Genomic DNA, 14678 nt, shown 5'->3' on the forward strand with positions numbered 1-14678 from the left:
TAAGGTATTATTTTGGGGGCCCATTTATGCTTTTGGTGTTTTTGTCTAAATATTAGGTAAGGAAATATGGAATGAATGCAATGATGCAATCTCAAAACTAAACCACCATAGTCGACTATTCAACCTAGACCAGGGTAATATGAGTTCACTGGGATCTCAGAAGCCCAGGAGGCCAGGGATGGGAATGACAGACCTTAGTCCAGAAAAGCCCAACAGAGTCTCTAGTGCAGCTAGCCCTTGCTTTTACTGACTGAGAAAGCTTCCAAGATCCTAATGGTGGAGCATATTGGACTTCCAGGACCCCTGCCTCCAACCTCAACTTATTCTCTTGGCTCACATACAGCTTATAACCTTGAAGTGACAAGGACTATTCTGAGATTCTTCAGTCTGTGCCAGCCCATCTTGAAATAGCAAAGGAGGCCCCCAGCTCCAGCTCAGAGAAGTGGGAGAAGAGACCCCCACAGGGCAACCAAATGGTTTCTTTCTTAATGGGAGCTAAAACAATGGAAAGATAAAGATTAAGTGGGGTTAAGATCATGATTGATTATTTGCTCAGCATTCTTTATAGTATAGTTGTATATAGCTCAGGGGTTAAAAGTATGGGCTCTGAAACTGTAACTGCCTGAATTTACATTTCAGTTCCAGCATTAACTCCATCTGTGACCTTGGGCAACTTCTAGCTTCTTTGTCTTTCATTTTCCTGAGCTGTAAAATGGGTATGATAAATATTACCAACCTCATAGGCTTGTGAGAATTAGATTACATAATACATATAAAGCCTTAAAACGGTGTTTCGCACATAATAAGCATTTAATCAATACTAGGAATTAACATCATTATTGTTAGGTGAATAACACAGGTGAATAAAAAGGCTAAAAAGTGTGCAGAACTTGCCTAAAGTCACACAGCTATTAAATAGTAGAGCCAAGATTTGATGTGGCGTCTATCTGGCTCAAAATCTATATTTCTTCCACTATACCTTGTTGCCTTTACAAATGCAGGATATATGCTGTGAGTTCCTTGGAGAGGTGTATGCCAAGACCTGTGTCCTTCTTCTTCCTTGCTACACCCCATCCCCACTGCAGCTGCCATCTGGAGGGCTGGCTTGGCACTCTAGCTTCTTGTATGTCTAGTTAAAAACCTTGAATATCCATGGGACACCTGGGTGGCTTAGGCAGTTAAGTGTCTGACTCTTGATTTTAGCTCAGATCCTGATCTCAGAGTTGTGAGATCAAGCCCCACTTCAGGCTCCGTGCTGGGCGTAGAGCCTGTTTAAGATCCTCTCTCTCCCTCTCCCTCTGCCTCTGCCCCTCCCCCATCAAAAAAAAACACCTTGAATATCCTTGTAACTGCTCCAGTATGGAGGTGGCTGCGTCCAGGACCCTCCAGCTTATAGACTAAACCAATGAAGCTTCCAGCATGAGGGTTAGTTTGAGAAACTACTCTCTACACCAAGGTTCTCATCTGTATACCTTGAGGATCAAGTTATTATCTCCCAGCCTCTACCCTGCCACTCTCACAGCCCTTGTGAAAATGATTACCTACAATATAGACTAGCACAGAACCTTTCCCCTTCCCTCTCTACCCTTCCCCTCCTCTTCCCCAAGAAAGAATATGTTGTGACAGCCTGATCCCCTTGAGTGTCTCTTTGATCCATTCTTGGAAACACTCATAAAGAAATAAAGCCCTTGCTTGTCTAATAGTATCATCTTTCTCAAACCATCTAGGAGCCGTGTCTTATAAAAGCTCCTGCCAGTTCTCTCACCCTGCATAGCCATGATGCAAGCTGTGGTGTCACTGCTGGTGACGTCTGTAATCAGAGAGAGTGGGATGTGCCTGGGGCTTCAGTGCATTGTTCACAAATAATGATGGATTGTTAATTTTCAAAGAAAATGAAGAGAGATTCAAAATAGCCCCTGCGATGCACAATAGATTGCTTCATGAGCAATAAATACCAAACAGAAGATAAAACCTTGAGCCCTAGGCTTAATGCAGAACCAAAACGTGATTTATCCTGCTGTTTACTTTCCCTTAGCCAGAGAACAGAAAGCACAATGTTACTCTGTTCTAGGACACCCAACCCTGCCCTTGTGCCATACTCTTTTACAACATGTACTTCTTGAGTGCCTACTGTATGTAAGGTCCTGTATGATGTACTAGAGATGGTGTTTTCTTCTGTGTTCCATGCAAGTATTTTCTAAACTTCCTCTCTCTTTCCTTTGTCACTGTATTCCTAGTGTTATTGCAAGACTTCCAAGGCACCTAGACTCTCCACTGTGAGGATCATTTCTTTGGTGTGAAGCATAAAATTAGCCATGCTAAAAATGTTAGTGGATTCTTGATGGAGGAGGTAGTCTGATTTGTTTTAGTACAATGGCATAAGGGAGTAGTTGGGAGGTGGGTTTGGCTGCACATGTGGTAAATGGGAAGGGATTGTGAGGAAGCCAAGGGTATGGGATACCTGGGTGGCTCAGTCAGTTAACTGACTGCCTTCAGCTCAAGTCATGATCCCAGCGTCCTGGGATTGAGTCCCGCATCGGACTCTCTGCTTAGCAGGGAGCCTGCTTCTCCCTCTGCCTGCCTTCCTCCTTGTGCTTGTATGCTCTGTCTCATTCTGTCTGTCTGTCTCTGACAAGTAAGAAAGTAAGTAAGTAAGTAAATAAATAAATAAATAAATAAATCTTAAAAAAAAAAAGAAGCCAAGGGTATAAAGCACTCTCCAGTAAGAACACATGGAAATTGCTGCAGTAGAGCAAGGTTTCTCAGCCTTAGCACTATTGACACTTGGGATCAGATAATTTTTTTTCTGTGGCAGGGGGTGGGGGTGTCCTGTACATTGTAGAATGTTTAGCAGTATCCCTAGCCTCTACCCACCAGATTCCAGTAGCACCTCCTACCTCCAATCATGACGATCAAAGGTATCTCCAAATATTGCCAAATGTTTCCTGATGCAGGAGTGGGCAACTTAGCCCCAGTTAAGAATTCCTGCTATAGAGGACCTAGGGAACACCCACCTATGTAATGATGAACTCGATAGCCCTCCCAGCTCAAATATTTTATAACTTTATGCTTTCCGTAGTTTAATATAGTATAGTGGTTAAGAGCATGAATTGTGGAATAGACTGCCTAAGTTTGAATCCTAGCTTCACTGCAAGCTAACTGTATGACCATTGACAGGTTGCTTAACCTCTCTGTTCCTGTTACTTCAACAGAAAATGGGGATGATGAGAGGTCTTACTTCATAGGGTTGTTGTTAGTTTTAAATGAATGTACATAAAGTGCCTAGAACAGTGCCTGGCACATAGTAAGTATTAAATAAGTGTTAAGTATCTTTAGTCTTGTTATAATTACTATCATTAACACTATTATTCACCATTTATCTAAGTACTGGTATGTTCCAGAGGTCTGTTTCACCCAGCTTTGGACCACTATCTTCCTTCTACAGAAATGACTAGAGGGCTAAGTCCACGGTGCAGTACTACACAATGCAAAGAGATTTTATTTGGCTGTGGGTCTATGAAATAGGCTTTGCAGGTAAGCCCCACTTCGTACAATTGCTGAGTTCTTCCAGAGTTCAAAAGAACACTAACTGACACCTACTTTGAGCTAATCACTGTTCAATGTGATAAAAGTAAATGAGATTTATATCCCCTGCCCTCAAGGAGCTAACAAATATGGCTGCTACATGCACATTTATTTTAATAAGTTTAACTACCTTTAAATTGTCAAAGAAATTCTAGTCAGTTCCTTTTTACTCAGGAGGAATTTATTTGTGATGAAAAACATCTTCCCATCTACAGATATATCTTCCTTAAAGTTTGTATTTATGGAATTGTTGTTTTCTTATATATAATCAGCATGTTAAGATTATAATCTTCAAATAATCACCATTTATCTTCCCCTCACTCTCCACTTAAAATTTTTAATATTTAGTCCTCAGAAGAATCCCATCAAAAGAGATTTTATCTTAATAAAACAACAGAGTGGTATCTGAATAGCTTGGCACCTGCTATACACCTACCTTCTTTTGGGAAGAAGAATGTCTTTGCAAGACCCTCCTACCTATGTCATATATTTTCTCATGCATTTATTTAAAATCATTTATTAAACATCCTCTCTGTGTCAGAAACAGTGTCTAGGCACTAGAAATAACAAAGAGGAATAAGGGAATCCAGAGTCTAGGAGGAGAGGCAGACACAGAAAGAGGTGACCAAAAATACAATGTGAAAAGGGCTATCATAGTAATGTGTTCAATGAGCTAGGGGAACATAGAAGATAAAGGGCTCTTTGAGAGGGAGTTCAGTGAGATGGATAAAACTGTGGGCATTAGTACCAGAGCTGCCTGGGTTCATTTCCCTGTTTTACCACTTCTTAGCTGTGCAATATTAAGCTGATTACTTAAACTGCCTGTGCCTCTGTTTCATCATCTGTATAAAGTATTGTTATAATTCCTGTATATGCTTTGTCTCTCAGTAGACTTTGAACCCTTCAAGGGCTAGGACTACTTCATTATGATCATCTTAATTATTACCATGTTACTGTTACTACCTACCAAGTACTTACTATGAGTCAGAAGCCATGCTAAGTTCTTTACCCACATTATCTAATTTAATCTTCAACAAGCCTATGAGGTCGATACTATCACTTTCCTAAATTTGTAGCTTGCCATTTTTTTAATCATCAAGCCCAGTTCTTTATTCAGAAGACTTACCATAGTATATAATTATTTTATGTTTGTCTGTATTTTAATATCTCCCTCTTGCACTAGAGAGCTTCATAAGAACAAGGTTGAGGCCTGTTTGACTCACCATATTGTCTTCAACGTCTAGGATGGACCCCAACACATAGAAAATGTTCAGTGAACATACAGCAAATATAAAAGGAAGGCTGGAAGGCAGACCGGCAAGAAGAAAAGAAAAGGGAGAAACAGAATGAGCATATTGTGGTTACTTAGTAGAGCTAGACTCTGGTCTCAAATCATTTGACTCCCAAATGCATACTCTTGATCACTAGGCAAGATTGCTTCCTACTCTTAACAAACCTTCCATAAATGCTGGTTGACAAAACTCTCTCCTCAGTTTTGCACAATACTGTGTAATAAAATTACAGCAAGCATAAAAGCCAATGGATATAAGCCTGGGCATAAGAAAGAGAATTACAGGAGAGTAAATTGCCAGAGAAGGACAGCTTTTGTCTTAATAAAAAGAGTATGGTTGATGAGATAACACCAACATACTGAACTTGTTTCAAAGGAAATAAAGGAAACATATGAAATAATTAAGTCTACTATAGAATGGGTGTATCACAGAATGTGTGTGTGTGTGTCTGTGTCTGTGTGTTTTCTTCAAGATCAAATAACTGACAATAATGGATTAGTTCAATCAACTGAAGTATAATATAAAAATAAACAGATGACAATGACTTGATAGTTATGGAGCAATACCAAGTTAAAATGGCTAATTACTTCCAAATATTTTATTCTTCTGGCACTAATGAACTCTTGCTCCAAAGTGCCATAAATTCAATCAACTTACCTAGAAATTGATTCACAATTACTCTACAACTCGTGATCTCTTGAGGAGTCGCCGCACAAGGCAGAACGGAAAACCAGCGTAACAGGAGATGTTGTTCAGATGGGTAAGGAATTTTGAAGACTATTTGACAGCACTTGATTGACTTGTCAATATTCTTGGCCACTGCCGGTAAATGTAGGACTTATGGGAAAATGAGCAATCTCTTCCTTTAGTGACATGGGACGACTTTCATAACACACTTAAGGAAATTGCTAGATGTCCATTTTTAGTCTAGAAAGTGAGTCAGGTCTGGACTTAACTTTTCCACCATCAAGTGATGATTCTAAACAGATGTTCAGCACAGCATATTTTGTTACTGCAGACCTTAAATCCAGTTTGCTGCCGGACAGAAGATCATCTGGGATTTCTCTTTGAAAGTAAAAATTTACAAGCTTGCTGATATGTACTACTGTGCCTATATGGGAGAAAGATTATAGCTAATGCTATCAAACTGAATTATTAATTGGGTTCATCTATCTCTAGTTGTAACTCTCAGTAAATTTCTACATGTCAATTCAGTTGTCCTGGAAAGAGAATTAGTTTAGCAACTATGCTATCCCTTTTAAGACAATTTTATCATTCTGAAAAGGTATATAAATAATCAGTTGCCACTGCATGGATTGCTTTTTGCTCAAAATCAATGTAAGTTGACTTTCTTTATTCATTCATCCAAATTTTTCTCGAATTCCTACTTTATACCAGACACCGAACTAAGAAACAAAGACACCTAAAACCAAATCCCTTATGTAAAGGAGCACACAGGCTAGCTAGCAGAAGAGAAACATGTGATTCAAGAGAGACTATAATTCAAGGCAGTCGATGATAATGTTCAGTTGTTCTTGCTTCCTGGAATGCTCTTAAACCCTAATCCTCCATTTACTACCTGGAGGAAAATCCTATCCCTCCTTAAAGACTCATTTCAAATTATTCTTACCCAGGAAACCTTCCCTAGTATTCCTCTTGCTCTCTGTGCCCCCAAACACATACAACCAAAAGCCATTCCAGCAGATTTAATTATTCCTTCTCTATTCTCATAGCGTTTTTCCTCATAGTTTTACTGCAGCACTTATTAAAATAATTTATATTTAGTTGTTTATATGTCATGTTCTCATTGTATTATGAGTTTTTCCAGAGCAGTAAATGAATTTTGTTCATCTCCATATTTCTAGTCACTAACACATGACCTGACATGTAGTAAGACTCAATAAAAGTTTGGTTTAGGGGAAAAGAGTGAGAGAATAAGCAAACACATAAAAATCAAATTCTAGATAAAATGTTAATGATAATACACTAGGAGGGAGTAATTGATTCCAGGGAGGTGGTTTCACAGACAAGGTAACATTTCAGATGACCCTTGAAAAAGGAGTAGGATTTGACAGGTAGAGATGGGTGTTGGGGGAATGGAGGGAAATGAAAAAGCAGAACTCCTTAAGAATTTAAGAACTGAATTTATCATAGCAAAATAATGCTGTTAATTACACATGGTCCTTATCTAAACCATCTGGTTCATGTAAACAAGCCTAGCAGGAACTCTACTTGCTAACATTTTAATAGGCACTTTGAATTAATATATATTTTGAAAATAGTAATACTGTGCTATCCTTTTTTTTTTTTTAAACTGGTAATTTAGATAATTCTCTCCCCTCCCCAGAAATTAGTCCAGAGTTTGGCTAGGTTGGTACATTGTAAATTCTGATAAATTTTGATCTCAGAATTCTTTATTAAGAATAATTCTTGGGTTATGGACATTGAGGAGGGTATGTGCTATGGTGAATGCTGTAAACTGTGTAAGACTGAGGATTCACAGACCTGTACCCCTGAAGCAAATAATACATTATATGTTAATTTAAAAAAGAATAATTCCTGATTCTCTTATGTTTCCCAGAACTACAGAGCCAACGAGGAGCCAGACTCTTGCAAGAAATTATTTTTGGTATGGGGGCCCAGTCCTTCTAAACCTAGATGTTTCCTCATCTCACCTGGACTGGAGATCGGGTGTTCAGATGAACCAAATAATCAATATGTAAACTCTTGACCCAAAGGATATTTGATGCCCCATGATTGTTTCCTTAATAACATTTACAAGGAGACTATTTCTAGCCATAATATGCCTTCATAGGAGAGCACTGAAAACTGGGTGTGAGGGCTAGAGTTTCTACCCATAGAGAAATTACCAGTTCTGAAATGTGACTTCTGACTATAGTAACAAATGCTTAAGGCCATTAGTCACTCTGTGTGGGGGCGGAGGGAGTGGTTTATGGAGAAGATACATAGACAGGATAGAAGAATGATAAAAACTAATATTTCAGAAATAATGTTTCTGGACATTTGCATTTGCTTGTTCTGACCATTTAGTGTCCAAAATAGCACTTTTCTTAAAAAAAAAAAAAAAGGCCAAGAATCATCCCTGATGTTCCCAGGTTAGAAGGATGTGATAGATGTTAACAAATAGCAAGCTACTATTAGAAGGGTTGCCTTCAGGAGTGTAATTGGCAGGAGTGTACATGAGAGGTAGAAGAGCCATGGAAAGATTTTTCTAAGGCAATAATTAATCAGAGGGAAATTTTCCAAAATAAGTCTTTCTGTGCTCCAATGACCTATGATTATATATCTCCCAACTATGAAGTATATACATGCACATGCACATCTCACCCACTTCAATGTCTGCTTATGTCATCACTTCCCTCTTGCTTCTGTATCTAATAACTACCCATCACTCAAGACATGCTCTATAGAAATCTGGCCCATTTGTTCAAATCCTATCTTCTCCATGAAGTCTTTCCCACCTACTCAAGCCACAGTAACTTTTCGTTCCATAAACTTCAGTAACATTTCTGGTCAATTCCATTAAATTCTTTGATTGTTTCTTAATTGTTCACTGGAGATAATAAAGCGAAGTGGCTAAAAGTATATAACCATGGTGACCTCGGACAACATATGTGATTTCAAAAGCCTCTCATCTATTAGGGGTGCCTAGGTGGCTCAGTGAGTTAAGCATCCGACTCTTGGTTTTGGTTCAGGTTGTGATCTCATGGGTCCTGGGATCCAGCCCCAAATCATGCTCCTGCTCAGTGGGGAGTCTGCTTAAAGATTCTCTCCCTCTCTCTCACGTGCACACACTCTCTCTAATATAAACAAATCTTTAAAAATAAATAAAATAAAATCCTCTCATCTATTAAATTGAGATACAAATAGTTCCTCCCGTAAAGTTGTTTTAAAAGTTAAATGAGAATAATGCATGCCAAGTGCTTTACCTAGTGCATAGTGAGTGTTCAATAATTATTGGTAGTAATGGATGAAGGTGGTGAGAGTAGTGATAATAGTAATAATCATTACCACCATCACTGGTCTCTTAAGTTAGATTGTAGAGCCTTTGAAGGCAGGGACTGTGTATTCTATCTGCTTCTATCTATACTCTCTGATGTACCCCTAATTCCCAAAACATTTAGTTGGCTAATTTGATATCTGTTGATTGTGTGTCCATTTCTATTCAATGCTACTCCCTCAAAGATATGAGATAACATCAAAAATATAATTTTTCATTTCTTATTGCTACTGTGGAAGCCCTTGGATGATTTTTCTTCATTTGCATGCATGAGTAATTTGGATGGAAGCTGCTGAAGTAATTGTAATGCAACTAGACTATGAGAAGAATGAGAAGCATCCCAAGCTCCTATGGTATATACAGTTGGGGAAAAAAAAACCAGAAAACTATAAAACTCTGATGAATGAAATCAAAGAACTGGGGTACCTGGGTGGCTCATTTGGTGAAGCCTCTGCCTTCAGCTCAGAGCATGATCCCAGGGTCCTGGGATCAAGCCCTGCATTGGGCTCCCTGCTCAATGGGAAGCCTTCTCCCTCTCACACTCCCCTTGCTTGTGTTCCCTCTCTCACTGTCTCTCTCTCTCTCTGTCAGATAAATAAAATCTTTAAAACAAAAACAACAAAAAAGATTTCAAAGAACAAAATAAATGGAGAGATATTTCATGTCCATTGATAGGAAGACACAGTACTGCCAAGATGTCAGTTCTTCTCAACTTGATTTAATGCAATCCCCATCAAAATCCAAACAAGTTATTCTGTGTATATCAACAAACTGATGCTTAAGTTTATATGGAGAGGCAAAAGGCCCAGAATACCCAGCACAATATTGAAGAAGAACAAAGTTGGAAGGCTGATGCTACCCAACTTCAGGATTTACTATAAAGCTACAGTGATCAAGCCAGTGTGGTATTGGTGAAATAATAGACAAGTAGATCGGTGGAGTAGAATAGAGAACCCAGAAATAGACTCCACAAATAGAGTCACCTGATCTTTGGCAGAGGAGTAAATGCAATACAATGGAGCAAAGATGGTCTCTTCAACAAATGTGCAAGAACTGGAAATTTGCATACCAAAAAAAAATCTAGACCCAGATTTCATACACATCACAAAAATTAACTCAAAATGGATCAGAGACCTAAATGTGCAATGCAAAACCATAAAACTCCTAGAAGATAACATAAGAGAAAACCTAAAGGACCTTGGATATGGTGATGGCTTTAAATATAACACCAAAGTCATGATCCATAAAAGAAATTATTGATAAGCTGGAGTTCATTAAAATTAAAATCTTTTCTCTTTTGCAAAAGACACTGTAAAGAGACTGAGAATACAAGCTACAGACTGGTAGAAAATATTTGCAAAATATGCATCTGATAAAGGACTATTGTCTAAAATATACAAAGAACTCCTAAAACGCAGTAAGAAAACAACCCCATTTTAAAACGTGTCAAAAAAACTTTAATAGATACCTCATTTAAAAAGATATGCAGATGGCAAATAAGCATATGGAAGGATGCTCCACATTATGTACCATCAGGAAAATGCAAAGTAAAGCAATAAATACCACTAGACAACTATTAGAGTGGCCAGAATCCAGAACACTGACAACACTAAATACTGGTGATGATATGGAGCAACAGAAACTCATTTATTGCTGATGGGAATGCAAAATGGTGCAGGCACTTTGGAAGACAGGTTGACAGTTTCTTATAAAAATAAACATGCTCTCAGTACAGTCCACTGATTGTGCTGTTTGGCGTTTACCCAAAGGTGGTGAAAACTTATGCCCACACAAAAATGTGCACATGGATGTTTATAGTAGTTTTATTCGTAATTGTCAAAACTTAGAAACAACTGCAGTGTCCTTCAGTAGGTGAATGGATAAACTGTGGTGCATCCATATGATGGAATATTATCCAGGACTAAAAGGAAATGAGCTATCAGACCATGAAAAGACACGGAGGAACATTAAATGCATACTACTAAGTGAGAAAAGCCAATCTGAAAAGACTGTATGTTGTATGATTCAAACTATATGACATTATAGAAAAGGTGAAATTATGGAGATGGAATAAGATCAGTAATGGCCAGGGGTTTGGGGCAGGGAAGGATGAATAAGCAAACACAGAGAATTTTTAGGGCAGTGAAAATATTCTGTATGATACCAGAATGATGTATACATGTTATTATATATTTGTCCAAAACCATGGAATGTACAACATCCAGAGTGAACCCTAAAGTAAATTATGGCATTTGGGTGATTATGATGCATCAGTGTAGACTCATCAGTTGTAAAAAATGTGCTTCTCTGGCTCAGAATGTTGATAATGAGGGGACTGTGCATGTGTGGGGGCAAGGGGCACATGTGAAATCTCTGTAACTTCTCCTTAATATTGCCGTGAACCTAAAACTGCTCTAAAAAATTAAAGTCTTCATTAAAAAAAAGAACACAAGGGAGGGAAGGAACAGAGGGAGCAGAAAGAAAGAAACACACTAAAATGCCATCTGGTAAACTGCTTTCAAATTCTATGACTTACTGCCAATTCAAGCCGTATTGTTTTAACCCTTGTAAAGAGCGGGCGTTAAGGCCCGATCTACCATTTGTCCATCAGTCCATTTCTGTAAAGAGTTTGACAGTTTATGTTAAGCAAACTACATACTGAAACCTTAATACAACAAATTATTTTGTTTGTCATTTCTCTTTAGCTGATAATAGTAGAAATCTGAATGTGGATTCCACTGCAATGACACTACCTATGTCCGATCCAACTGCATGGGCCACAGCAATGAATAATCTTGGAATGGCACCACTGGGAATCGCTGGACAACCAATTTTACCTGGTATGCTATTTTTAATCACATCACAAGTGTTTCTTTTTATTGGCCATGTGGTAATAAATATAACAGTATGACACAACTTCTTTTTAAGTTGGCATTTACCAGATTCTGCCTAGAGTGTGCATTTTTTGTAATATGAGCTTTGTAGGCTGGGTGGCCAGAAGTTACTAGTATACTCCCTATCGCACTATGGGCAAGGTAGGAATATATCTGATGCAGGATATGGTCATTAAATATTTAAATAGCTCATTGAAATAAAAGACAACAAGATTTGGCAAGGAATTACAAAGTTTATTTAATTTTATAGATTTAGAGGAGACAAATAAACATGGAGTGGAAATGAGAATTGACTTAGACATCTCAAAAATCACAGATTCGTAAAGTGGGGAAAAGGAGATGGTGGGGACCATCCCAAAGTTCTTCATATTGAATAACTGTTTCAATTTTTTTAAACAAAGTAACCAGCAAGAGAATGGGCATGGTGTACTAACGCCATCTCCACTAAAGATAAAATCATCTGAGTGAAATAAGTCAAGCAGAGAGAGTCAATTATCATATGGTTTCACTTATTTGTGGAGCATAACAAATAGCATGGAGGACAAGGGGAGATGGAGAGGAGAAGGGAGTTGAGGGAAATTGGAAGGGGAGGTGAACCATGAGAGACTATGGACTCTGAAAAACAATCTGAGGGTTTTGAAGGGGCGGGGGGTGGGAGGTTGGGGGAACCAGGTGGTGGGTATTAGAGTGGGCACGGATTGCATGGAGCACTGGGTGTGGTGCAAAAACAATGAATACTGTTACGCTGAAATGAAACTAAAAAAAAAAAAAAGATAAAATCAGAAGAAAAATGCCACAGCATCTGAAGCATTTGGTTTAAACACACACAAAGAAGTCTTCTGTGCTGTCAGAACTATTAACTATTAAAATGGATTTGTGAAGACATTAGGAAATTGCCATCTCAGGAAGCCTTGGGTTCTTTTAAAATACCCTAAACATTAATCTCCCCAGGTTCATTTAATTGTGATCCTTCTTAAATGAATGACAGAACCAGGCTGATCAAGTACCTTGCTACTCAAAATATAATCTGCATAATCCAGGAGGTGTTAAGAAGCCCAGAATTTTCAACCCCAGCTCAGAGCTACTGAATCAGAAGCTGCATTTTAACATGATCCCCAGGTTATTCAAATACAGTATAGTTGAGAAATGGATCTAGAGTGATGCCACTTTGTTGTGCCATTTGTTTATATAGTTAGTGACCCCCACTCCCCCCAAAATACTTTCACGATTCCAGTTCAGATTTTGAATCCTTGTAAGTTATAATGGGAACATTGTAGGGTAGGCAATGATGCTTAATAATCTTAATAATAAATTAAGAAATGTGATTTCCCAGTAGAAACTGGGAAACCAGCATAAAAGTAGCCAAATATAAAGAAAAAAAATATGTGAATGAGAAATGGGTGGAGAGCAAAGGAACTTGGATTTTATATATGTCAGAGGCAAAGAACTCTCCCATCAAACTATACTTCATGCTCTAGACTATAGTTGCCTAGATTGCATCCTGCTCCGTTAGACCAACCATGGTTGAAATGAGCAACCAGGGATCCTTTGAGGGCCGAATGATTGGACCATTGACCTCCTTGGGTTTTGAATGACTATTGGGGGCAATCTGGAATCAGCAGGTGCTATGACAGAAGCCAGTATTGCATAATAGTTAAGTGCTCAGACCCTGGAGTCAGTCTGCCTGACTTCCAAGCCTGTTTCTTTCACTACTTTATTTTGAGTAGTTAAATATCTTCTAGGAGACTCAGTTTCTTCATTCATAAAATCAGACTAATAATACTTAACCCCTAGGGGTTTTGTGACAATTAATTGTGCTTAGAACGATGCCTGGCACATAGTGCTCAAACATGTTGGCTATTATAATACTTTAAAACATTGTTAATATATTTCTTACAGATATTTCTAAAGGGTGTAATAGGTCTTTAAATTTAGTTCTTCATTATTTCACTGTAATACAATTTAAACTAAAACATTATATATTATTTTATAGCTCCATATGGAGTTGTCCTGAGTCACAATCTCTTACACTATAGAGTTTATGGAAATCTGAACTGTATGGATCTATGACCTGGGAAAAATGTTGAGGCCATATCTGCTTTGATGCCAAGGGGACTCTATGTGAGTTATAGCAGATAATTTGTAAATTACCACATCAAAACATAAAACCTGTGCTCACACAGTAATCTTTGATACTTAGCCACCGGTCTATAATGTGGAGGGAGAAAAGCTTAGCATTGAGAGTAACAAAATCATCCAAACCATCATTATAGGCCCAAAGCTTATGCTGAGGACAATAACTGGCCTAAAAACCTGGGTAGGTTTTCTTAACAGTAACTCAGAGGGCTGTTCCTGCAGAGAAGGTATCTTGCTTAGTATTTAACAACATAGGCCTCAAAGACGGACTGCTTGAGTTTGGATCCTTGCTGTGCTGCTTACTAGCTATATGACCTCTCTCCAGTTACTTGACCGATCTGTACCTCAGTTCCCTCATCTCTAAAACGGGAATAACTATAGTATCTACTTCATAGGATTGCTGTGAAGATTAAATAATATACTTAGCTCAATGTTTGGCCTATAATAAGCACTCCATAAAGGTTTATTATTACTATTAGTAGTACTATATTCTCTTTAAGATAAAGGAAATACTAAAATACCTCCTTCAAATGGCTGCTAAGCTGCCACTTAAATTGAAAGCATTTGGGTGCTCTGCAGCCACTGTCAGCTCTAATGAGTGTTCCTCACATCCACTTCCAACCAGACATTTGAAACGTCGGGAGTGATTTTAATTTCTACTTCTAGCCCCCTTTATCTATATCCTATTTTCTTTTTTCTTTTTTTTTTAAGATTTTATTTATTTATTTGACAGAGAGAGATCACAAGTAG

At 38.2% G+C, this 14678-nt stretch overlaps 1 protein-coding gene across 9 annotated transcripts in view; it reads left to right on the forward strand.

The window, feature by feature from the left end:
* The window catches only part of ENOX2 (ecto-NOX disulfide-thiol exchanger 2), a 266320-nt gene that overhangs the window by 189723 nt on the left and 61919 nt on the right, over nt 1–14678 (forward strand). For 6 of the 9 annotated variants that reach the window (XM_047715861.1, XM_047715860.1, XM_047715862.1 and 3 more), the window contains one exon: nt 11604–11738. In XM_047715861.1, coding sequence (XP_047571817.1) covers nt 11642–11738 — 97 coding nt within the window. In that variant the 5' untranslated portion in view covers nt 11604–11641. Of the gene's footprint in view, nt 1–449; nt 455–3445; nt 3535–7482; nt 7507–7777; nt 7788–11596; nt 11739–14678 lie in introns of those variants that run through there. The other 3 variants (XM_047715865.1, XM_047715859.1, XM_047715858.1) reach the window with 3 other exon arrangements.

This window comes from Lutra lutra, chromosome X, assembly GCF_902655055.1.
Source record: "Lutra lutra chromosome X, mLutLut1.2, whole genome shotgun sequence".
Lineage (NCBI taxonomy): Eukaryota > Metazoa > Chordata > Mammalia > Carnivora > Mustelidae > Lutra > Lutra lutra.